Source organism: Dioscorea cayenensis, chromosome 20 (assembly GCF_009730915.1).
Source record: "Dioscorea cayenensis subsp. rotundata cultivar TDr96_F1 chromosome 20, TDr96_F1_v2_PseudoChromosome.rev07_lg8_w22 25.fasta, whole genome shotgun sequence".
In the NCBI taxonomy this organism is placed as follows: Eukaryota; Viridiplantae; Streptophyta; class Magnoliopsida; order Dioscoreales; family Dioscoreaceae; genus Dioscorea; species Dioscorea cayenensis.
The window spans coordinates 26,632,518-26,658,756 of NC_052490.1; the positions used below are offsets into that span (position 1 = coordinate 26,632,518).

Below are 26,239 nucleotides of genomic sequence, written 5' to 3' on the forward strand. Positions count from 1 at the left end.
CTCACGAGCTGAGTATGTTAGGGCTTGAGCTCGGCTCGACAACGTAAACGAGCAGCTCAAGCTCAGCTCGTCTCGTGAAAAATCGAATCGAATTCGAGCACTGACCGAGCCGATTTTGAGTAGCTCACGAGTAGCTTGGCCCATTTGCACCTCTAGTTTGGATATATTAATGCAGAAGTGCTTTTATATGTGTGAAGTTGTTTGAGTGTGGATTTGTAAAAACACTTTTGGAGATGACAAATTACTTAAATGAGCATTTATTGATTTTTCACTAGTAACTATTATATATTGATATTAATAATGATAATAATAACTTAATGTATTATAATTAGAATTACAATTACAATTATAATATTAATTATATAATAATTATTATTATATAATTAATATTATAATAATAATTATAATTGTAATAAATTAAATTAATAATAATTAATTAATGTATTATAATTAATTATAATATTAATATTAATTATATAAATGAGTTTTTTTTTCATGTGTTGTAGTTAATTAAACAAAGATTATTATTATATAATTAATATTATAATAATAATTATAATTGTAATAAATTAAATTAATAATAATTAATTAATGTATTATAATTAATTATAATATTAATATTAATTATATAAATGAGTTTTTTTTCATGTGTTGTAGTTAATTAAACAAAGATTATTTAGGATTAATGTTATAAATAAATAAATAAATAAGAGTTTTTGAAGGGGTGCTTAGCAAAAGACCCAGTTCTCCTATATAAACCCCAAAACCCTAATCCACAAATAAAAAAATCCCATTTCTCCGCCGAATACAAACCCTAGAAATTCATCGGCGGCTTCTCCCAAACCTTCAGATTCGTCAATGGCGGACACTCTGGTCCTCAAGGGCATCATGGAAGGCCATTCCGACATGGTCACCGCCATCGCCGCCCCGATTGATAACTCCGACATGATCGTTTCCTCATCTCGTGACAAATCCATCCTCGTCTGGCACCTCTCTAAGAATTCTCAAGCCTCAGGCGAAGAACCTATGGCTCACTATGGCGTCCCGCGCCGCCGCCTCACTGGACATTCCCACTTCGTTGAGGACGTCGTCCTCTCCTCCGACGGCCAATTCGCTCTCTCTGGCTCGTGGGACGGCGAGCTCCGCCTCTGGGACCTCGCCACTGGCGTCACCACCCGCCGCTTCGTTGGCCACACCAAGGATGTGCTTTCTGTCGCCTTCTCCATAGACAACCGCCAGATCGTGTCCGCTTCTCGCGATCGCACCATCAAGCTCTGGAACACTCTCGGTGAGTGCAAGTACACCATCCAGGACGCCGATAGCCATACTGGATGGGTCTCGTGTGTGCGCTTTAGCCCTAACACCTTCCAGCCGAGCATCGTCTCCGGATCCTGGGATCGCACTATCAAGGTCTGGAACCTCACCAATTGCAAGCTGAAGAGTACCCTCGCCGGCCATGCGGGCTATGTGAACGCTGTTGCTGTTAGCCCGGATGGCTCCCTCTGTGCAAGCGGTGGGAAGGATGGCGTGACCTTGCTATGGGATCTGGCTGAGGGGAAGAGACTCTACTCGCTTGACGCTGGAGCCATTATTCATTCCCTCTGCTTCAGCCCTAACAGGTACTGGCTATGTGCTGCCACTCAGGATTGCGTTAAAATCTGGGACCTCGAGAGCAAGTCCATCGTGCAGGATCTCAAGCCTGAGGTTACTACTGGCAAGAGCAAGGTATAAGAAAATTGCCTCTGTTCTCTATAATTTCATTTGGTTTTGTTTTCTGTTTTATTGTTGTCATTAGTGTGTAGATCTTGAGTTTGATAATTTTCTTCGAATTTCATCTATTTGGCTATTTTTGTCTAGATTCTAATTTTGCAAAACTTGCTCTTTTGATTGTTTTGATGCATTATGTGCTTCAGTAGGTTTTAGTCCATTCCAGAGAGATGTATTATTGTTGTAGCTCGAGTTTTGGTTTTTTTTTTTTTCAATGATTAATTTAGATATTGTTTTCTATGTTATGATTTCACAATTGCCTTTGTTTTTAGATTGTCCTAATGCATTATGTTCTTCAATGTGTTTCTGTTTTCATTGCAGAGGATGTTTTTATTTGGAAGCTAAGGGAACCAAATGATTTGCTTTCTTTGTGGTTTAGGGATCAAAATGATTGGCTTTCTTTGTGATTTACGTACTTCTGTCATTGTTATTGTTGCAGTACTATATTTCGTGTTCTTGATTATGTCTCATCAGTAGTTGGATGGCTGATTCTTCTTGTTTTTCATGTATTTAAACTTGATACTTTTCCTCATATAAGGTATATGATATGTTGTTAAGGATCCAAATGCTTACTTTTCACAGGGTAAACCCCATGGAGATTTCTTAGCTTGTATCTTTGAACTTGTACTGTAATCATAAATTGATGGGTGATGGTATGATAACCTTCCTCTCGACATTATGTAAAGAGAAGTTTCTCTTGGATTTATTTTTTTTTTCCTGCAAGTATCACAAATTTTATCCTTTATAATGTCCGCACTCCTAGTTGATATTTATCTGAACTTTACTTTTTTCTGGATTTTCACCCTCCTGATTGCTCACACTGAATGGTATTGAATAAGGTTGTATTCCTGCAAATAAGGTCCGAGTAAAGAATAGGCAGGCTATTCTTTTTGCTTCCTAAAGCAATAGTATTAGTATGCTTTGAAGTTCTATTAGCTTATTATCACATCCAAATAACAAGCACTATGACCATTTCATCATTCACAAAAAAACTGAAAATATTCTGTTAAGGGGTAAAGATTGGAAAAACCTCTATTCATTTCTTTTGCTCCTTCCATATTATCCTTTACCATTCTTTAATGCCTATGTTACTGAACATGTCACATGATTTGTATCTCATAAAATAAGTCTTAGCTAGTTTCCTTATTTCCGTTTTTGAGCTAGTGCCCCTTACATGGCATCTATATTATGTTTGTGCGTACTTCTCTAAAATTGCTAATTGGGAGCCTTTTGTTCTTGATAAATGCACCATGAGGTTGAGTTGTATCTCAAGCTTGAATGTTACACCTTCCTGGTCCCCAACAAATTTGTATTTTCTTTTGAACCTAAAAGATGGCATTTGATAGAAAGTTCTTGAAGACATAAAGTGTTAGTGGATTGGATTAAGTTAAATATGATACTTGGAATGAACAATACTTGAGTCATATGGATTGTCACCAGTTGTTTCAGTCATCAGCATTTTGTGATTTCTAGTGTCCATATTTTCTTTTTGAATAGACTTATTATGTATGTTCTTCTTGAATGCTAGTAATGCTGTATGGATCTTCTGTTTGCATACTGGTGTTGTGGTACCAATTTTTCACTGTTATCTCATGCTCTGGAGTCTTTTTTTTTTGGGTTTTGTTAAAATCTTTCTAAATATTTTTTTTTGATGTTGAGTAATTTTGTTTTATTAATCTTGTCTAGCTTGTCCAAGTTTAATAGTGCCATTTTCCCATGATTTATTACATTTATAAGCCAAGAAAATGTTATTTTCATTAAATCTCGGTACCCTTATCCTGATCACGGTGCCTGCTGTAACCATCTTAAAAAGGGGAAGATTTTCTGCAAGTATCTTTGTGTTGATCTGTGTGTCTTTCTGTTTTTGTTTTCGGGGAAACTGTTCAGCTAAATGCGTGTTGGTGTTGATCTCCTTGAGAGTTTTCAAGCACCTCCATCACACAGGAAATGTGATTCTTGGAGCCTGTACTCATATTTTGCTTGTTACTAAGTTGCTAATGCTACCTCTTGCTTTTTATGTTTACTGTTTATGTTCCATGTTGTGGTTACTTACTAGGTGTTTGTTACTGTTTACTGTAATATGTTGCTGTTACCTTTTTCTTCCTATCTATTGGTTTTATTATTTTTGAATATGCCCCAATAGTCTTTCGCATGGTTATTTGCTTGGAACAATGCTGTCTTCTTCTGTGAAAGTAGTGTTTCTAGTCTTGTGGGATGCCTTGTATGAAATAAATTCCATTTGCTCCGTTAAAGAATAGTTCTTTTGTTTTATGCTGTTTTGAGTACTTCTCATTCATTCATTTTCATGGTGGATGAGCTGCCCTTTTTAATTCCTTTTTATTGTCACATTTGTTCATTTCACTCTGTGCGATAAAATTGATTGACCTGCTTATATGACTTGTAAAATATACATCTAAACTTTTCTCTGATTTTGCAGTTACTGTACTGCACGAGTTTGAGCTGGAGCTCTGATGGGAGCACATTGTTCACTGGCTTCACCGACGGTATCATTAGGGTTTATGGAATTTCTCGTGGGTACTAGACATTGCAAACAAAACTTGGTTTTTTTCAAATTTGCAATTTTGGTTTGAACCTTCCTGGTCTTTTTTCAACATGAACTAGTCGCATTTATTTGTTCTATCATAAACCTGAAATAGGGCAAATGGTCTGGTCAGAAAGAGTTTTGTTATTTAAACAGTTATTCTGCTTAAATTTTAGCCTCCTATTATATTTAGTTGATGCGCAAATCGCAGCTCACTTGGTTTGCAATTAAATTTGAAGACATTTCAGAAGGCGCATAGATGATGATGATGCTATCATATATCTTTGGCATATTGATGGATATTTCAAATATGGCATGAGGTAGGTTTGCCTTCAATTGATATTGCTTCATACATGCAGAGTATTTTTTGTTTAGTGTGTGCATTGAATCCACAACTTGAAACAATGTGGTTTGATTGCATGAAATTGTGAGCTAGGAAAAGAATCTGAAAATCTTCAGATTCTGTTCAGAAAATTGTCTATTGTGTTATGTATGTTTCAAATCACAGAATTTTACAACAGTAAAAAAGGTTACATTAGAGTGGTTTTTGCAAGCAGCGGTTGAGAGATGAGTATATAGGTTATTTTTAAAATTTAGATAAAATGACAACAGCCTTGTGTTATTGCAAGGAAAAATTTGAAAAAAAAAAATAATTATAAAAAAAATATTGCCGTTTGGTTTCAAAATTTTATTTTATTATTTATTTATATATTTATATATTTGTTTATTGAAAAATGTGAATAAGTTATAAGTAGAGCATTTGAGTCTATTTTTAAATTGGGAGGGAGATGAGTGGGAGATGAAATATTAACACCCTGTTGTAATATTTATTTATTTATTACATTTTCAAATTTCGCTAAGCAATCTCAATTGCTAGGTGTAAGGGTGAAGAAGTGAAATGGTTGAACTTTCAATGCCCTACCTATTAAGTTATTTATGTTTAAAGTTAAAATTTGCATAGATTCAAACAATCCTAGAAGCATATTCCTTAATTGTTCAATTGTTTACTCTTTTCACTCTTTGCAATTGTTTCCAAGTCCTGGGTTGGGTTGTAGTTCTGTCTCTCTCTAGTGTTATTATTTAACACATGTTTGACATGTGTCATATATAGTTTCAATGGTTATTATTCAATTTTTTGTTAAAAATTATTGTTTATACATTATTTCATGATTTGAGTTTGTTCCTAATTTGGTCTCTCTTGGGTTTTTATGTTATAAAAATCTAATGCCAAAATCCATATACAAAGTTATATCCAAATACTAATCTTTATTTTGGAAAAACAAAAATTTTCTTTTCTAACAATTATTCGTTTATGTTTTATGTTTTTTTTTTTATTTTATAGATTTTTTTAAAAATAAACTTTATTATCTTCTACAATAATTAGAACAATTTTTTTTATTTTTTTAAAATGCAAAATTTCTATCATCTTTTCTTTATATATATATATATATATATATATATATATTCCTATGATCAGTTTTTTTAAAAAATAATTAAATGGAAAAAAAAGTAATTAAAAAATATTTAAAGATTAATTCTCCAATTAAAAAAATTTAAAGAGATTATTTTTGTTTTTAATCAACCTTAACAATAATGTTGCTCATATTGGATTGCTTAGCTATTATATAATTAAGTACTATGCAAGTTTTCATAATAAAGAGAATGTATATTTATGATTAAATATTTTGAATCTTGGTCATTGAAAGCAGATAGGACACATGTCAAACATCTAAGCATGTATTGAAAAGTAATGGAGAGCTCCATAGTAACTATGGAGCTCTCCATTACTTTTCAATACATGGTGGTCATTTATATGTTTCACATAAGGTCATTTATGTTTTAATGATTAGGATTTAAATTTAGTTAATATACTCCTTTCACATCATTATATTTTTTTTAATTAGAGCATTAGTTTTTCAATATGTTTTGAGTAGCTCCTTTTACTCTTCCTTATATTATTTGAGAAAAATAAATCATATATATATATATATATATTAATAAATAATATGATAGAAATTTTAAAAAAGAAAGGAAAAAAATAAATTATAGTTTTTTAAATGGAAAATTGAGCTTGAGCTCAGCTTAAAAGAAATCCATTTATCTTAAAAAAAAAAAAAAAAAGCTACCACTCAAATTTGTTAACATATTAATATATATTTTAAAAGTTAGTAGATTATATAACTTATATTTTTAAGATTTCACTTAAATTTATAAAAATTAATTTATGCAAATCATATAGTTTTAAAAAAAATAATAAAATTACTATTATTAATAAATTATTTTTTATATATGAATCCATTTTTGTATTTAGGAAAAATTGTACAAACTCGTTTAGCAAGTTCGCAACTAGTAAGTTCACAATTAAGCTTGTTTAATAAACTTATTAGTAGGTAAATGAGCAAGCTTGTTTGTAGGCTTGTCAGAAAGATTGTTTAGCAGATTCATTAGTAGGCACGTGAACCTGCACATGAACTTGCTGATTTATTAAGCTTTTGAGTAGGCTCGTGAGTTTTACCGAGCCGATCAACATGTAGCTCGAGCTCGGCCAGTTTAATAGTTCAAACTGAAAAGTTAAGCTTGAGCTCAACTATTTTACTTAAAAAATGAGTTTTCTTTGAGTCGTATTTTGAGTAGCTTGCCAAGGGCGGCTTAAGGGAACTAGTGGCCTAAATCGGAATTTTAGAATAACCCCTCTAATTTATTTAATAAAAATTAAATTTTATTTATATTTATTTTAATAAATACTTGATTGTTTATCTTTCTCCATCTTACTAAACTCAAGATATATTTAAAATTTGTGAGCAAAACTCATTAAATTAAAAATGTAACAATATAAAAAATTACAAAAACTCTTATTTATATTTTTAAAAAATGAATATTATATTAATTTTAGAGAAATAAATGCATGAGCAGAGATATTATAGAGGATCAAAATAAAATTTTGAAAAATTGGTTAGAGAAGATTATATTTTATATCTTAGTATGCTATTTTAAATTTTAAAAATTAGTTAAGATTATATATAATATTGGCTAAATATTAAATTAATATATTTTGTATTATGATAATTATTGGGACTACTTCAAAATTTTAAGTTTTTAAAATTATTATTAAATAATATAAAGATGAGCTCTTAAAATTAAAATTATTATTAAAAAATTTATAGGCCTTAAAAAACATTGGGAACATTGGGGACTAAAGCAATTGCTTCATTGGCCTTACCTTTGAGCCGGCTCTATAGCTGGCAAACGGCTAAGTTTATTTGCAACCCTCCTTATTACCTACCTTTCTACCGTTTTTCTCATTTATTTTTATTTTATTTTTACTTTTTTTTTTCGCTTCTATGTGCTTTCTTCTTACTTTTTATGCTTCCTATAACCCAATTGTTTGTTCCTTTTCCTAATTTAATTACTATTTCTTTTTATTTTTAAACTATAAGTTCTGAAAAAAACATTTAGACCTTGTAAGAGTGGGAAATCCAACAACGGTGGGATGGTTAAAATTCTAACACCCACTCATACCACTTCCCCAATTATGCTGGAGGTTATATATATATATATATATATATATATATATATTTCAACCATGCGACCATAACATTTTAATTCAATTAAAAAAATCTAAATAATTGAGCAAAAAAGACACTTGTCAAGAAATTCAAACATACCAAAAGGCTTATAGCCTAGTGGTACTTGTTCTTGTTGTGGAAAACAAAGGTGAGACATTTAAAAAGTTTCGAGTTTAAGATTTGTTGGAAACAATAATGATGACATATTACCGGTTGTGAGTGTTGTTTCATGGCCCAAATCCCTCATCTCTGATTGAGGGTATGCAGGTTGGATGATTAATTCACAGCCGGCACGTCTCTGATATATATAACGCACGTTGCTTTCTTTAAAAACAAAAAAAGAAATCTAAACATTTTGAGTGAAATAAATTAATCACATGCTTAAAAAAAATATACCATAAAAACATCTATATGTTTAAATTTATGCATGCCTGAAAATACAAACGCTTATTAAAAACCTAACAATGGCATACCAAAAATTTATGTCTTTAAGTTTAAACCAATATTTTGAAATCTAATTGGGGATGCCACCAAGGAAGGCTACTAGGTCACGGATCAATGGTTGAACTGGGATTGACTCGATCATAAATTTAATATATATTTTTAAATTTTAATTGTATATAAATATAGAAGGTATATTATAAATTAATAAAAAAAAATTAAAAAACAATAATTTAATAGTTCAACAAACAAATAGTCATTCTTATAATTTATAAATATCAATTTAATATTTAAAATAAAATCTGACAAAAATTTCATAATAATCTAATATGATTTAAAATATAAATTCAAGTAAAACACAATATTAAAAAACAAATAAATAAATTCTCTACATAAGTCCATGGTTGACATGGTTGATCAGACCTGATCAATTTGATTAAGAAGATACTTGGTCAGATCAACTGGGTCAATTCTCTGTACGGTTTTTATGTCACCATATCTAATGAGATGAGTATGACCGGATCTGGAACAAACAAGTCAAACCGGCCAAGTTAAATAGGGTTTCAAAACATTGGTTTAAACATGCAAATATTGAGATATGAAAAGAAATAAAAACATAAAGAAGAAGAACAAGATCAAGGGGAAAAGAAGAAATAGTTAGGTTAAATAAGAGGGACTGTTTGGACATAAAACTTTTTTAAGAAATTAGAAAAATAATTTTAAAGAACTCTGGAGAAATCATTGAACAAACAAAAGATCTAAAAGTTAGTTGAAAAATGAAAAAAAAAAAGACCATTAGATCACTTTATATATAACTTTTGAAGGAGATATAGGTCATTTTATCATACTAATAATTGCTCCGCAATAATATCATTGTTGCCGAAATAATCAAAAGCAAGTGGATAAAAAAACATGAATGTTTTCATATGTTTTAAGTTTTAAAAGTATTTGCTTTGGCGTGATTGTGTATATTTTTTTAATGTTATCTAGAATTTGAAACATTAAAATTTAAATTTAAATTACTTATAAAATTTTATTTTAACGTTCTATAAAAATCTCCATTCGAGGACTATATATTATTGTTTTTTTTAAACAAAACTAACGTGCATAGAATGTGATATCATCATATCAGTTATAAAAGATACAAGTATAATAAACATTAAATCTCTACATTCGAGCTTTAACTTTTAATTTACCTAATAAAAATTTGAAGAATTGTCAACCAGTACAAACATTTTTTTTGTTATTTTAATAAAAACGACAAGAGTAATTATAGGACAAAAAGATGAGCATATTAAAAACTATAATCCCACAATGATAAATCTTTATATTATGCAACTCGAAAAAACATAAAGAGTATGACTTCTCTTAGAGATGACCTACATTGAAACCTAACTAACAATGAATGAATAATGTACAACATTGGAGATTTAATGAACAGTACAAAATTACACTACGACATAACAAAAGTGTGGATTCTCAACCTCATGGCTACCTATGCATTGCCTAAATGCCCTACTACTTGCACTAAGCAATTATTGGCGCCGGGTCACTCGGGTCATTCAACCCAGCGGGTTTTTCAAGCATTACATGGGTTTTGAACCCTGACCTTTATCTCCATTCAAAAATCTTTTACCACTTGCACCAATATATGTTTGTAAATTATGAAAAACATAGATGTATATAGATAATTGTTGAATTTAACAACACCCACCTCCTTAAGACGATATTAATGTTGTTAAATAATGACAATATAATGAAAATTTATAAGTTATACAATATTTTATTTAATTAGTCATACACTTGTAATATAGTGTAACTAAATATTTAGTGTTAAGTGAAAACATATTGAACCTATCAAATTCTCAATTATCACTACTAAACATTGAAATACAAATTTGCATAAATGATTAGAAGTGTGTTTAAATTTGATTAAAAAAAAAGATAAAAATTCCTAAAACTAGTAACTTCTTCATTGACAACATGAGTATAAAAATAATAGTCTTTGAAAGTTAGAGAGTGAAACTAAGTTTTATGTAAACATCAATGGTGACAAATAAATAAATTAGTGGTAATTTTGTTATAAACTAAAAGAATTATATAAACAATTTAAGTCACACCCAAGAAAATACATAAGCATTTAATCCAATAAAAAGACAAATTAAGCCCTTTCATATTTGATTTATTTTAAATTATTTTGATTTGTTTGAATTTTATAATTATTAAACTCATTATTAATTTTATGATTTTTAAATTACTTAAAAAAACATGGTTTAATTTTCTTGGGGTCTTAATTAATTTATATATTTTCTTGAAAATTTTTTGAATTTTTTTTTATGAATTTTCAAATATTTTCTGATTTTTTTCCTATTATTTCTAAAATTTCTGATTTTTTTAGAATTTTTTAATTTTTTATTGGGCGGGCCAACCCGGCCCAACCCGCCGAGCCGGCCCAGTCCGCCGGGTCAACATAGAAGCCGGGCTGATTCCAGGGCCGGCTTCCTATGATCCAAATCTGCCGGGTTCAACAAGCCAACCCGGCTCAGCGGGTTCTACAGTCAGCCGAGCCGGGTTCAGATCGGTGGGCCGGTGAACCGCAGCCCGGTGGATTAGGCCCGCCGGACCAGTTAACCGGCCCGTGCCCACCTTCATATACACATATGTCTTTATATATATATATATATATATATATATATATATATATATATATCAGTGTATATATATGTCTGTGTTAATGTCATAGGACAACTTGAGTCATGTTCATTGGTTTGGATTTTCCTTATAAATTTTAAAATAAAATATCAGAATCCCATCAGTTGCATTTTCTATTTTGAAGTAATATATATATATATATATATATAGTCACACACTACAACAGTGTCACAGTCATGATGACAAATGGAAATAAAATGATTAGGTGGGGGCCGTGGGGCAGGTACAAAAATACAAATATGAGATAAAAGTAAATGAACCCTAATTCAAAAAACTATATTTTAGGCTTTAAAAACAAAATAAAAAAATAAAATAATAAAATAAAATAAAATGTATTCCTCCACCCATTCCTCCTCTGATGTGTAGTGATAAAACCTGATCTCAAAACTTAAAGCTGTTGGGTGGGTGAGAGTGATAGCTGATTATCAGCCACATCAAAAATAAATGGTGTGCATTGCTCTCATAGTCTTGAAATCATGTTAGCACTCACTCACCTGCCTTTCAAGCCATGGAAATGCCTTATGAACCACATAAATATCAATTCTCACCATACCATCTTTTCCACACTTTCTACATCAATAATTATCATTTCTTTAAAATTGCTACTAAAGATTAGTTGTCGAACTTAATGGGGGAAAAAATTCCTTTTGCATTTTATTAAACATAGAAATATCTTTCTAATTTTTGTATTTTGATAAAATTAAAAATATATATGTTTCTAAAGACTTTTTTTTTTTGTTGTCTAGTTAGTGTGAGCAACGACCTCAAAACATGAAAAATATAAGATTAGGAACTAACAATAAATTCACAGTAAACTATTGCTTCAAAGATTTTTTTTAATTTTGTTTTTTTTCTTCTTTTGTTTCTCTAATAGAAGAAAATTAACATTAAATCATTTTTGTTATTTTACAAAGTTAAGTGATTTTTTTTTTGAAAAAAAAAGTGCACGCTTAGATAGAATAGCTAAATTGTTATGCATGAAATTTGAACTGAACTTATAATAATTAAAGAGAGTTATATCTATGAATTTATGAGCTTTGGGTGAGGTTTTCATATTTTTGTTTATATAATGATTTAGAAAAACAGATCATTCCAATTCTTAATAAACTACATGATAATTGCGCAATTTAAACCAAACTAGTTAATTTAAAACTTATTACATAGTTTGCTAATCCCAAAATAACTTATCTATTATAAGATTGTCTTTATATTATCTTGTAAAACTACGGAGCTAATATATATATATATATATATTAGATTTTAACTTGTAATATAATACATGATAAATAAAGTCAAAATTAACAAATTTAAAATTTATAATGTAGGTAACTAATGCAAAACAAATCAATGTATAAATATATAACGAAGACAATCCTACAATCCGATATAATGATATCTAATTATTACATTCATTCTCATGTCTAAAACTAGTCATGAAGATACAAGTGCTCCTGTGGTAGAACCTTCCCTCACTGCTCTAGTCTTTAATGAACCAAAGAATAACAATAATAATAAAAAAATCTCAACAAGAGCCAATAGGAAATGCCAGAGGAAAGGCTAAGACAAAGCATGGATAGTAAAACCCAAGTTCAATACCAATCACACATTCATCACCACTTAAGATAAGATCAACCATCTCTTGACAAGTGGCACTCTGAGAAGGGTGCCTAGAGATAAGAATGTCATCCATTAACCCTTTGACATGTGTGGTTCTCCAAGTGTAATGTCATCACCTTTCTTTACACACATCAAATTGTTATAATCTTATATATATAGACCTTTGTGCAAGCTTTTCTATTCATCAATCAATTATTTTTATCATTATAAACTAGAGCTTGCTAGCTAGCTAAGCTCACAGGAGAAGAACCAATGGCCTCCTCCGTGATGGTCTCCTCCACCACAGCCATGTCCCGGGCCATTCCGACTCAATCCTCGGTTGCACCTTTCACCGGGCTTAAGTCCGCCGCTGCTTTCCCTGTCACCCGCAAGGACAAGACTGACTTTTCCCACCTCCCTAACAATGGTGGCCGTGTCCAATGCATGAAGGTAAAAATGTGTTTTTAATTTTCTCTAAATTATTTATTTTTATATATATATATATATTTAAAAAAATCCAAAGCTATTTATCTTTTTAATTTAGAGGTAGTCTTTGTGAATTAATTTTTTGATTTAAAATGGATTTTTAAATAAATAAATAAATGGAAAAGTTTATTTTATATTTAGTTTTGGTGTTGAATTACATCTATACATTTATTTTAGTTTGATAGTTAAAGAAAATTTAGGAATAGAATTAAACCAATTAATTTTTTTTAATAAGTTTAGGTATTATTTGTGAACAACTCACATCTTAGCCAGATTGATTTTTTTTTTTTAAAGTTAAAAAACAAAGAAATACAAGGAATAATTTAGAGACTTAAAAAAAAAGTAAAATTTGTAGAACAGTTTTATATAAATAATGTGACAAATACGTGTGGCCAACAAATGCACATTTTTTTGTTTCCTATCCTGCATATTTCCCCTAGTTTTGGGTATAATACTTTAATTTAAATGTTTTTTTTAATTAAAAATAAAATAAATTCAGAAGTATAATTCATTAAAAAAAGGTAGGTGAATATATACAGAAATGAGGTTCTTTATGTAGATTAAAAATGTACGTACATTCCTGGAAAATGTTGGATCAGCATCAACGGTCCCCAACAAACTCATGCATTAATTTTCTGTCTTTTACATTTTGAAATCTATGGGCATTTCATATTTCCACAGATGATGTTTAGTATATATATATATATATATCTCAATATTTATGTGGGATGTATGTAACAAACAGGTGTGGCCAATTGAAGGCAAGAAGAAGTTTGAGACTCTCTCATACCTTCCTTCCCTCACTGACGACGAGCTCCTCAAGCAAATTGCCTACTTGCTCCGCAGCGGATGGGTTCCTTGCATAGAGTTCTGCAAGGTGACTTCTTCTTATACTTTTATTTTATTTTATTTTTTTTAACTTTTACTTTTATTAATTTAACTTTAAATTCTTTGAATCACTTCCATGGAAATATGCTTGTAAAGCTTTATGTAGGTGTTATACTGAATTTCTCTCATTCTCGCTTAAATAATTGTTTTCCTACTAGGAGGATCAAAGGTATTTTAGTCATGCAATTGGTTTATACCTGAAAACTATTTAAATTTAGACACAAAAGTTAGCCTATAGGTGTTCTTTTAAAGACCGAAATTAATCTGTGGAGTGGAATAATAACTTTATTTATTTGATAATAAATATATTATTAATAGCCTCATGCTACTACATTTAATGAGAAGCATATACTTTTAAAATATATTAATAGAATGTAGTTAAAATATTTAATATTTTAATCGATAGAATTCGCAATCTTAAATTAAATTCCTTTAGTTTCATTATTTATTTTAATAAATTAAACTAATAAATCAACTCAATTGTTGAAAAACAAATGTATCAATTTAAAATAATTTTTTATTATATCACTTGTTTTTAATAATTGAATAAAAATTTATTTAGGTTTAAAAAAAAAGTAATATTCAACAAAGACTTCATAGTCTAATGACAATGATAATAATAGGATCTTAGTTGTGTGTGCCGGTTTGTAATCGAATCTTGTGTCGGTTGATTGAAGCTGCGTAGATTGAATGATCAAATTCTCAATTTGTGCCCACATTCTTGACTGTATAAATATGCAAATCCTATCGATAGTTTACTTTCTTTACATGTATGTTTGGTAGATTGGGTTTGTCTACCGTAAGTACCACAGTTCTCCGGGATACTACGATGGTCGATACTGGACAATGTGGAAGTTGCCCATGTTTGGGTGCACAGACGCCGTCCAAGTTTTGAAAGAGGTTCGTGAGTGTGAGAAGGAGTACCCAGATGCCTTCAATCGAATCATTGGCTTTGACAACGTCCGCCAAGTCCAATGCATTAGCTTCATTACCTATAAGCCCCCAGGTTTCACTGAATTCGAACGCTAGCTTGTATGGCTTCTTGGGGGGTTTTGTGTCTTTCGTTTCTTTCATTTTTTTTTTTTTAGTTTTTACTTTGGTTTTATCTTGTTTCTCCAACGGGTATTGACAATTGTGGACGATGATGATCATATGATGAGTAATTCATGCTTTGGTTGGTGAAGAACAAAGTCACGGCGTTTGTTATGTATGAAAAACATATGTATTGTTGCTTATTTTATATATGATGTGTCGACTTTATCTATTTGCTTGCTTTTGTAATAGCGTAAAGAATTTGTTCATTGATTTGCATTAAATATTATTATATAAGAACACAGGAATCTAAATTGCAGGTATCGGAACACACCAAGCATAGTGGTGCCACAGGGTTCCTTGTGTAGAATCAAAATGTATGCTCCTATCACACGGAGTGAGGGTGCATGGCATCTTAATGCCTGCACACATTTCTTGAATAGATCATAGCTCAATGCTTGTGTAGTTTGTCCGGCTGTTAAACAGAAAAATGGTGATATGATCCTTAATTTTTGTTCATAAAAATTATATTTTAGAATTTGGGAATTTACTATGCTAGCCAATTCATGATACTTGATAGAATTTATCACTCTACAAATAACTATACTTTTAGAGCCTTTTGAGCTCAAGTTAAAAGGGGTGATGTTGGTAAATCTCAAGAGTTGTTATCCCTGGTTCTTAAGAAGTTGAAACTCTTATTAGTCTTAGAAAAGCTCATATTTGATAATTGTATCATTGCTACAGGGAAAATTATGGTGCTATTTGAAGGCTTGTGAGTGGTTAAAGTTTAATTAAAATCACCATCTCACTCCTTTGGCTTGTGTTTATAGATATCAAATTATAAATTTTTTGACTGAATCATAGTTGCATTTGGGCTAATGTAAATGTGATTCAGCCCTAGTCCACATAACATTTAATTTCATCTAAATTAAATTTTAATCACATCAATATTATACTTGAAAGCTTCCATAGATATAAACTTATTTTGTAAGTACACTTCATAGCTTATATGATTTCTTTTGGTTTTATGTCTTTTTGACTGGTTTCATCTTGTCCCTCTAGCATGTACTGACAACTGTGGATGAAGATAGTATGATTAATAATCCATGCTTCAAAGCTATGGCTCTAGCCACATATAAAAATTTATACATTGTTGCTTATATGTGACATGCCAACTTATTTATTTTCTTTTAAAAAGAACTTACAAAATTTTTTATCAATTTGCATTAACTATAATTATATAAAATGATAATTTAATCCTCTATTTCCATTTGCAAAACTCTATTGGATAAGGTTTAGTATGCTAGGGTTTTCCTCCTCCTTAGTCTAACTCTTCTCTTCATTCCTTAGCCTTTGACAAGTGATGATGGATTTGCCTCCCATAGTGATCCATGCTCTACATATTATGAAGGCATCTTATGCATAATACCCTAGGTAGAGCTTATTGCCTTGTGAATACGTAAACTTACATAGTCTCTTGGGCCTTAATTGAAAATAGTCATGCTTGTAAAATTGATAAGTGATTGATTGTATATATGTCTTTATCCTAAATCATTGCACTTAACTTGTCTCTTAATATGAATTGTATGATTATGGTACTTACGATTGTTAGAATTACACTCTCAAATGCTATCGAGGATACTTGTATTAAGGCATTTCATTAGTATTATACATTATTATTATTATTATTATTATTATTATTAGGCATTTATTTTGATGTTCATATAAATCTTGTGATGGAATTTTAATTAATTTTGAACATTATAGTCTTTGTGTATTAAGTTAAACATTCTACTCTTTATGGGATAAAGAGGAGGGCACTAGAAGGGTTTAATACTTATACACTTAAATAGTTCAAAAATTGAAGAATCTTTCTGAGATTGATGTATTTAAACATGACTTGCAACAATCCATTCACATGAGTTTTACTCTCTGATAGTCAATGATTGGGATTGTTGGTTATGATTATATGAGTGGACTATAGACTTGAGGTATCATGATCACAATGTGTTTGGGATTTCAAGTTTGTTTACTGGAGTTGTTAGGCTTAGTTTACCCTTTGGTAGGCTCGACCTCGAAGTGTGGCTATATAGGCAAACAATAGTTGTGAGTGATCAACTAGAAGAAATTCGTTATCTTGGAAATAAACGATTTATTATTCTATGTGATTATAAGAAGATGAGTTTAGAAAACCTTGGTCAAGGCGGCCAAGCTAATCATGTGGGACACAAAAGGTAGTTTGGTAATCTTACTCTACTATGGTTATTTGCATATGTTCAAGTTTAGTAAGTTTGACGATTACCATGATTCTTACTCAGTTAGGATACAAGAACAAAGGGTTTATACACAGATGGTAACATAATCGGAAGGGTTCATAATGATTTACTCATTTATATTCAATTGGGCGATGACGTGGGGCTATGGGGTTGACTAGGTGTTACCCACGTCCTTTGGTATCCTCCCATTGTCAATTAAAATGAATTTAGAGAGTCACGCTTAAAAGAATTAATAATTAGTCTTGTTTTCAGTGTAGAGGTAAAATTGTCAATTTATTATTTTACTTCATGGGATAGTGAAATTGTAAATTGGTCTAGGGTTTTTGTTTTAAATTTAAATTTTGATTCAAATTTGATGGAGTCGAATAATTAATCAAAATTATAAGGATATGAAGACAAAACCGGTTTTAGTTGCTTTGTAACTCATATTTCTAATAGGACTCATTGGATAATATTTATCATATTTATGAAGCTTCATATTATAGGACTTCATAATAAGATAATATATATCATGTTTTGTGAAGTTTTTATAAATATGACTCTTCTCCAACCCTATAGTGTATCAATTGATTCTCTTGTGAGATAAATTCCCAATCTCTCTCTACCCTTGTAAGCCTAGGCGTTATTTAGAGAAGGAAACTATTACTGAATTCTGACATGTGATCTAGAGACATGGGATCTTTGTTCAGCTCTAGAAAATTTATGACAATTCGAGGGACAAATTTGGCACATCAAATGAAAAGGTTTGGAATATCTAGAGGTAATTTTTTAGACCTTTTTAATTACATTAGGGGTGTTCACAAATCAATTAGTTGATATCGCAATTTTGTTTTAGCTTCCCATGCATCTTATTATTATATATAATTTTGCAATATTTTCTAACAAAGATGTGTTCGGTTTGGGAAGTAATCCATTGAAGTGATTGAAGTTTGAAAGTGCCACTTCGATTGAAGTGAAAAGTTATGTTGAAAGTCCCTAGTTCTAGGTGTTTGGTTGAAAAGGGAAGTGTTAAATTAGGAACCACTTCCTTTGTATGGTTGGTAGAAGAGAAAATCGGTGAAAAGGTGACTTCAATAGTTCATGGTGTTTGGAAGGGTGGAAGTGAGTTTACACTCACCTCTTCCAACATGGGGGTAAGGTTACACCCTTATGATAGAATTAGTTTAACATCAATTACATGTTAAATCTTCAATTAGTGTACTAATTTGTAGACAACTCAAGTATTTTCTTTGAATATTTAAAAGAAATATATTTAACTTAAGTTTATTAAAAATATAATTATTTAATTTTTTTTAAGATATGACAGAGTTAGAATTAGAGTTTATGTTAATCATTTTTTATGTTATTTTCCTAAAATAATTCACACCACCTGCATATGATTGACACTCTTAAGATGGCATATAACCAACCAATGAACTTGTGAGATCCTTGGAATCCTATGCATAAATCCTCTAACATTAATGTGTTTGAGATATCAATAGGCTTTTATTCAACTTAACACCTTTTTGTTCATTCTTTCATTTTTTTTAAGGATAACCTAAGTTGTAAGTCACCTTTCGGATGGATGCACATGTTATTTAGACACTGGAATAGACAACTACTCAGCTAGTCTTAACCATAAGTATGTGCTCATGCTCAAAGATGTCCTTTTTACTTGAAAAACACTCTTATCAAGAGTTAAACCCCCAAGCTGCTTAAGCTCACATAGCAGCGGAATACTGACCTTTTAGGCAACCAAATTTATTATTATTTTTTTTATATACCAACATACCTTTATAATATCTGTTAAGTGAAAAATCTTATAACATTTGAACTTAGGATTAAGCCTATTTTATTTATTGGCCATAATATTTTACTTGAATATTATTATTTTGGTTTGGGTATTGCTTTTTGGTGCTTTATATGCAGATGATTGGAATTCGTCATCAATTATGTAATTATATGAAACATTCTAGAAGAAAAGAGATGAAAAGAAGTTGTGGAGATAAAAGAGTACAAAACAAGAAGACATCTGAGAACACGATCCTCTAATGTCAGCCACTATGAGCATGAAGCACAATGCATGATCTTAATTTGGGAAATTTTTTTACTAGGTCACTAAACAATGTACTATTATCAATTTGGTGACCAGACTTTAATTTGAATCAAAATTATCACTTGTCTTTAATTTGATATCACAGGGATATCACCCAGGGCATTCCAGTCCCCTTTATTAGCATGGTCACCAGAGAAATCCACTCAGCAATCAAATGACACATCATTTAGCCCAGCCAAATTCACTACAACAAAACTATTAATTACCAATGGAATTTACCCAGAAAACATTTTCCTGGGTAATTCTCTAAGGAATAGATAAGGATTAGAAATGCATACTTAGATATAAAGGTTAAAAACATTAGCCAGGGATTACACAAGGAAAACTTTCCCAAGCTATACCCAGCATTAGAAATGAATGATTAGATATAAATGGAAAACTTTCCCAAGCTAATCCATTACTAAATATCATGGGAACTACGCGGCTAATATTTAGCAATGGATTACCATAAAAAATTATCCGTTGGTATCTATACCCTATCTAATCCCTGGGTAAAATTGAACAGTTTTAAAATTACCCAGGGATTAGCTAGGTAAAATATTTGTTGTTATTTGTCCCTAGCTAATCCCTGGGTAAATTGAACAACTTTAAAATTACCCAGGGGTTAGCTAGGTCAAAATTTTGGTTTTATTTGTTCGTAGCTAATCCCTGGGTAAATTAAACGGCTTTAACATTACACAGGGATTAGCTAGGTAAATAGTCATTGTTATTTGTTCGTAGCTAATCCCTAGGTATTTTTATTTGTTAGGATTTTTATTTAGCAAGAGATTAGTTTCCGTAAGTAAAATTACCCAGGGCTTAGCAAGGGATGATAACCATCATGTTTAGTTCATAGCTAATCCCTATGTAAATATAAATTGCTTTTTTTTAGATTTTTAATTGAATTTAATGATTTTATTATTAATTTTATTAACTTCATTATGACATATACATAATTGTATAGTATCATTTTGTTAAAAAAGTACATCAAAAGAAAATAATTAAATAAATAAATGCACTTTTCTCCACCGCATCTGGCGAAATTTGATCATCTGGCGATCATTTGCTGAGCCCTCGAGTATCATGTGGTGATCTCTTCAGCTCTTCTCCTTCGACCTCCTATGATCAAATCTAGGGTTTTCAGAAATTGTGGGTAAAAATCTCTTCCGATCCCTATAATTCATACTTGATCTTATAGATATCTTGGAATCAAGTCGTGAATCCAATTTTTATTGCTTGTTGGCTATGATCTCTTCATTATTTCTTGTGTTCTATTGATGATATTTGTAAGGGTGGTCGTGGCCTTGCGTCGATGATCTCGCCACCGTTTCTTCATCTCCAACCCAAGCATCCTTATCATCTCCAGTGATCTCGGTCTGTATCCTTCACTTCTCTTGATCTCAGATCTTTGATCTCATTTTTCATGTGGTGATTTGATTTGATCACCTGTTTTTCAACTAATGTATATTTAAGCTGAATATATCAAAGAATTCTCACTTGTTAAGCACAAGACTTTTAAATATGTCCCTATATGTCACTGGAAATTCTGACCTACACCGGTGTATATTAGACCTGAAGTCAAGCCTTTCTATGGATTTGTTATAAGACAATAAAATCTATGATCAATGGTTGTAGATTCATAAATTTTGGCATGCTGTGGATGCATGAAACCTATGAGATCAAATCAAATCTTTGGATTCTTCGCTATACTATAAATGAGCAGTTCTAGTTCAATTTGACAAAAGCTTAATTTTAGCAGATGAGTACTTTTTGAGATTGATTAATTAAAATCTTGACATCTCTATTTTTTTCCCAGTATCTCTTAGACTCTATTAGACTCAAAAATTAACCCATAGAATTGTTTTGATAACACTGGAATAATCTTCTTTATAGGCTAGATTTTAAGAACACATCAATTCATAGGGTTTTCCTCACCTCTTTATGCCTACCACCAATAACATAAATAACATTCTCTCATAAATTCGTCTACAGCCCAGATCACTTCTAAAATTCTCATATAATTATTGATCACACTATAAAGTCTAAGTGTCTAATACATAATCATCTAGTATATATCTAATACATAATTGCTAAATACATATCAAATACATAACTATCTAATACTCTCTTGTCATTCTATCTTTTATTAACATAAGTGACTCTGATTCAATTGATGCCACATTGAAATATGCAAGAAAGATTCTGAAGTGGGAAGAAGAGAAGCCCGAGTTAATTGAGTACTCTATTAATTCTGTATATAGCACTGAGTCATGCTCCTATTCTCCATGATGATGTATGAAAACACAGCTGTATATCCGTGCTTGAATTTATTACCACATGTTTTTTATCCCCTATTTTCACGGTTATAGTGTGTGGTTCACAGTTCCTGTATGTTGTTAATTTAAATATTTGAAAAGAAACATGTTAGTTTCTACAGATTGATATCAGTGCACTTTGAAGCACATTTACTAGAAGCTAAAAGTTACCTGCTTCATCCTCCTTAATCACCTGATTTGAACTTACTGTAGAATTGTCAGCAGGCTTTCTATAATAACTCTCCAACAATTTCATGATGCATTACCTTATTTATTAGGTAAAGATGAATTTATTTACTCTTGAATACTTGCTAGCAGGTCTTTTGGTGGAGTTGATTATAAACTCAGAGCAACTGTGGTGTGAAATTATTGAAGGTAAATTCATTTAACCTTTTTGTTGTTGAATATACCTTGGTAATATAGGTAAAAGTTGAAGAACTCATTAGCTGTGCATGAGTTGGTGAATGGGTTGTCCTAATTAATGCATTTGTATACCCCTATGGATTTATTTATTTATAGTGAATGCTAATTTGTAAACATATTTAATTAAATTCCAAGATTAAGATTAGTGTGATCATTAGCTGCTAATTTTTTTAATTAATTCATCATCATCATTAGGGCCAATCTTTCATGCAATTGATGAATTTGTCATAATTGTGTTATTAATTTATAATTGGATTCCTTGTTGTTTTCCCAATCTAAGAGAAAATCCTATCATTATATATATGTGTGTGTGTGTGTGTGTGTGTGTGTGTTTTTCATGTGGCCGTCCCTCTTGCATGTTCTCCATTGACCATCACAGAGTCGTTACTGTTGTAGATGCACCTCACTTAGTTCCCAGTGTATTAATTACACCAGGTCAATACCAACTGATTGATGCTAGACATGTTTCATTTATATAAAATGTATATAAAGTTGTGGATTTTTTCTCTTTTGACTTTTGATTCATTTCACTAATGGCTAGCTAATCTGTGGACCTAACGTTTTATTATTTATAGAACCTTTTGTTGTTGCCTTCCTTTTTCAAAACCTAGTTAACATACTCTTTCATCAAATATGCTTGTGACCAACTGAGATTTATGGATGGTGATAAAATAAGATGCCCTTGTTGTAAGTGTCAAAATTGAAGGTATGAAGTGGTTGATAATGTGAAGTTTCACCTTCTATAGAATGGGTTTATTCAAGATTATTGACAGTGGGTATGTCATAGGGATCCTTTACTATATACAAATTATATTGAAACTCAGTGCAATTTTTGGAGATCGCAAGATGTGGAAGGATCAAGTTCATATAGGGACATGATTATTGATGCAATTGGTTCTAACTTTGATCCGTATTATGATGCAAATGAAGAGGAAATACCAAACCCCACAACTCAAAAATTGTATGACATGCTTCATACAGCAGAAGAACCTTTATGGCCTGGATGTGAAGCGCACACCCAATTATCTACTATTGCAAGATTATTAACAATAAAATCTAATTTTCAAATGTCAGAGAGGTGTTATATGATGCTGTATTGGAATTATAAAAGAGGCATTACCAGCTAATAATTAGTTGATTGGTGACTTCTATAATACAAAGAAGTTTGTTGCAGACTTGGGTCTTCCATGTGAGAAAATCCATTGTTGCATAAATGGATGTATGTTATATTGGGGTGAGGATAGTGACAAAAGAAGTTGCAAGGTTTGTAACCACCATCGATATAAAAGTGGGAAGAAAGCCATAGGAAATCACAAAGATAATTTACCGAATCAAAAGATGTATTATTTTCCCCTGACACTTAGGTTACAAAGAGTGTATGCTTCAAAGGTGACAGCAAAGGATATGAGGTGGCACAAAGAGCATGATAAAAAAGATGGTTTGATTTTCCATCCTTCTGAGGCCAAACCATGGAAATATTTTGATCATATACATCTCTCATTAGAGGCTCGAAATATAATACGGGTTGTTTACTGATGGGTTTCAACTATTTGGACAATTAGGCAAGCAATATTCTTGTTAGCTTGTTATTATCACGCCATACAATTTGCCACCGTGGATGTGTATGAAGGACCCTTATATGTTTTTAACTATTATTATACCTAGCCTGGAAAACCCAAAACAAAAGTTAGATATGTACTTGCAACCATTAATAGCAGAGTTAAAACATTTGTGGAATGTTGGAGTATAGACATATGACATGTCCAAGAAATAGAAATTTCGGATGAGAGCTGCACTCATGTGGACCATTAGTGACTTCCCAGCTTTTGCAATGCTATTAGGATGTAGTACAGTAGGTAAAAAAGCTTGTCCACAATGTATGGATAAATCAAAGTCTTTAGCCTTGTTAATGGTGGTAAAGTTTCGTGGTTTGATTGTCATCGGCAATTCCTACCTACACATCATCCTTTCAGAAGAAACAGAAATGACTTCCTAAAGAAAAAGATTGAAGAGTCACCACCTCCATCTATTTTTTCTGGCCATCAAATTTTGAAACAAATCGAAGACTTAAAATTGAAGAAAATAATAGAAGTTGGTGTTCAAGAGTGTAATGCTCCTATTTGTAAGTCAAGTGGATAGAACAAGCATAACATATTTTGGGATTTGCCTTATTGGAGAACTGATCTCATCCGCCATAATCTTGATGTCATACATATTGAAAAACATGTTTTTGAAAATGTGTTTGACACTGTGATGGATGTGGAAGGCAAAACCAAAGATAATGCAAAAGAAAAATAAGATGTGAAAATATATTGCAAGCGTAAAGAATTGGAGAAAAATGAAGTGACCGGGAAATATCTTAAAGCTTGTTACAGCTTAACTAAGGAGGAAAAAAAAGTTGTTTGTGAATAGGTAAGTCAACTTTGGTTTCCGGATGGGTATGTTTCAAATATGGCAAGGTGTGCTGATATGTGTAAGTATAAGATGTATGGAATAAAAAGCCATGATTGCCATGTATTCATGCAAAGGTTATTCCCTATAGCCTTTCGTGAATTATTACCATTGTCAGTATGAAAAGCTTTGATAGAGTTAAGCCTATTTTCCAAAAACCTTACTTGTTCTACGATTAGAGTGGAAGACATGAATAAACTTATCAAAGATATTCCTGTAATATTATGCAAGTTGGAGCGTATATTCCCTCCATGTTTTTTTGACTCAATGGAGCATCTGCCAATTCACTTACCATATAAAGCAAGAATAGCAGGATCAATGCAATATCATCGAATGTACCCATTTGAGAGGTAAACTTTAATATAAATTCAACCTATATGATTTTGTACATTGTCCATTTTATCAATTTGATATGACTATTCTTATTCATAATTTAGCTTCTTATGTCATTTAAAGAAGAAAGTAACTAACAAAGCGAAGGTTGAAGGTTCAATTTGTAATGCGTACTTAGTTGAAGAAGCATCAACTTTTTGTTCATATACTTTGAGCTTCATATGAACACAAAGATAAGAAAAGTACCTCGTAATGATGATGTAGGAGAGGTTGAAATGTCCAAAGGTCTTTTTTCAATATTCAGTTTTTCTGGTCGACCATATGGACAAGCAAAATCAAGACGTTTGACTGATAAAATACCATCAAGCTCAAACTTACATCTTACTAAATTGCGATGAGATTCGACAATATGTCAAGTATGCTTCACTTTTTCAATTTAATTAGAAAGTAATCCTTTAGTCTCATTTTTTTAACCCATATGGTTTCGCCTTTGAAGAATATTTGTGGAAAAGGTGGTGGGGAATACACCAAATATAACTGATGCATAAGTTGATGATAAATTGGAAAATAAATTTGTTAACTGGTTTAGGATTTATGTAAGTCTTAACCTTTACACATTATTCTTATTTACCAATCCCAATATATTGATTTCTTGTCTATTAATATTAACATTCCGCCTTATTATGTAGGCATGAGATCCTAATAATAATGTGACAAATTAAATGATGAAGGATCTCGCAATTGGGCCTTTAAAAGTTGTGATGATTTATCCAATGTATTTCATCAAAGGGTATAAATTCCACACAACTGAGCATGGTTCGAGAAGAATGACAATTAATAGTGGAGTGTGTGTAAAGGGTTCTACTTACAGTGCAACATCATATGATTATTATGGTCGTTTGGAGATTATACAATTAGAGTATCTAGCACTCCCAATAAAAAGGACTACATTGTTCAAGTGTGATTGATGGCATTTTAATTCAAGTTGTTCATTTTTTCCTTCTAAATCTATATTATTAACATTTGTCTTCAATGTAGGACAAGATGTTGAATTGAAACAACATGCAATTTTTATAGAATTTGGATCAACAAACTCAGGACCTACTCCAGTAGATGAATTGACCCTTTATATTGAAGCTATTGGTGTAGAGAAGAAAAGAAGAGTCTATGGTCTTGGTTCTCAAGCATCTTCCTATTATGGATGCTCTAATTCAAATGCCAATAACTCAACTGCAACATCTACTATGTAAAATAATGAAGATTTACAAAATGAGTTAACATCTGTGCGTAATCAACTACAAGTCCAAAAAGAACGACATTAACAAGAGGTGGTTGAA

At 31.2% G+C, this 26,239-nt stretch overlaps 2 protein-coding genes across 2 annotated transcripts; both read left to right on the forward strand.

Annotated features, from left to right (window-relative positions):
• The first annotated feature begins 773 nt into the window (after nucleotides 1-773).
• Nucleotides 774-4,509, forward strand: LOC120251657 (guanine nucleotide-binding protein subunit beta-like protein A). The gene is made up of 2 exons (XM_039260259.1): nucleotides 774-1,725; nucleotides 4,205-4,509. The coding sequence occupies exons 1-2, from the start codon at nucleotides 859-861 to the stop codon at nucleotides 4,307-4,309; spliced, it is 972 nt and encodes a 323-aa protein (XP_039116193.1). The 5' UTR covers nucleotides 774-858; the 3' UTR covers nucleotides 4,310-4,509.
• Nucleotides 4,510-12,820: 8,311 nt separating this feature from the next.
• LOC120251756 (ribulose bisphosphate carboxylase small chain, chloroplastic-like) lies at nucleotides 12,821-15,262 on the forward strand. The gene is made up of 3 exons (XM_039260400.1): nucleotides 12,821-13,074; nucleotides 13,856-13,987; nucleotides 14,782-15,262. Exons 1-3 carry the CDS (start codon nucleotides 12,898-12,900, stop codon nucleotides 15,025-15,027), a joined length of 555 nt encoding a protein of 184 aa, XP_039116334.1. The 5' UTR covers nucleotides 12,821-12,897; the 3' UTR covers nucleotides 15,028-15,262.
• Nucleotides 15,263-26,239: the final 10,977 nt, after the last annotated feature.

Coding starts and splice junctions, on each gene's coding strand:
- LOC120251657 (XM_039260259.1), top strand. CDS start 859: ATGGCGGACACTCTGGTCCTCAAGGGCATCATGGAAGGCCATTCCGAC. Junction 1,726..4,204: donor TTACTACTGGCAAGAGCAAG/GTATAAGAAAAT, acceptor CTGATTTTGCAG/TTACTGTACTGCACGAGTTT.
- LOC120251756 (XM_039260400.1), top strand. CDS start 12,898: ATGGCCTCCTCCGTGATGGTCTCCTCCACCACAGCCATGTCCCGGGCC. Junction 13,075..13,855: donor GCCGTGTCCAATGCATGAAG/GTAAAAATGTGT, acceptor TGTAACAAACAG/GTGTGGCCAATTGAAGGCAA. Junction 13,988..14,781: donor CTTGCATAGAGTTCTGCAAG/GTGACTTCTTCT, acceptor TATGTTTGGTAG/ATTGGGTTTGTCTACCGTAA.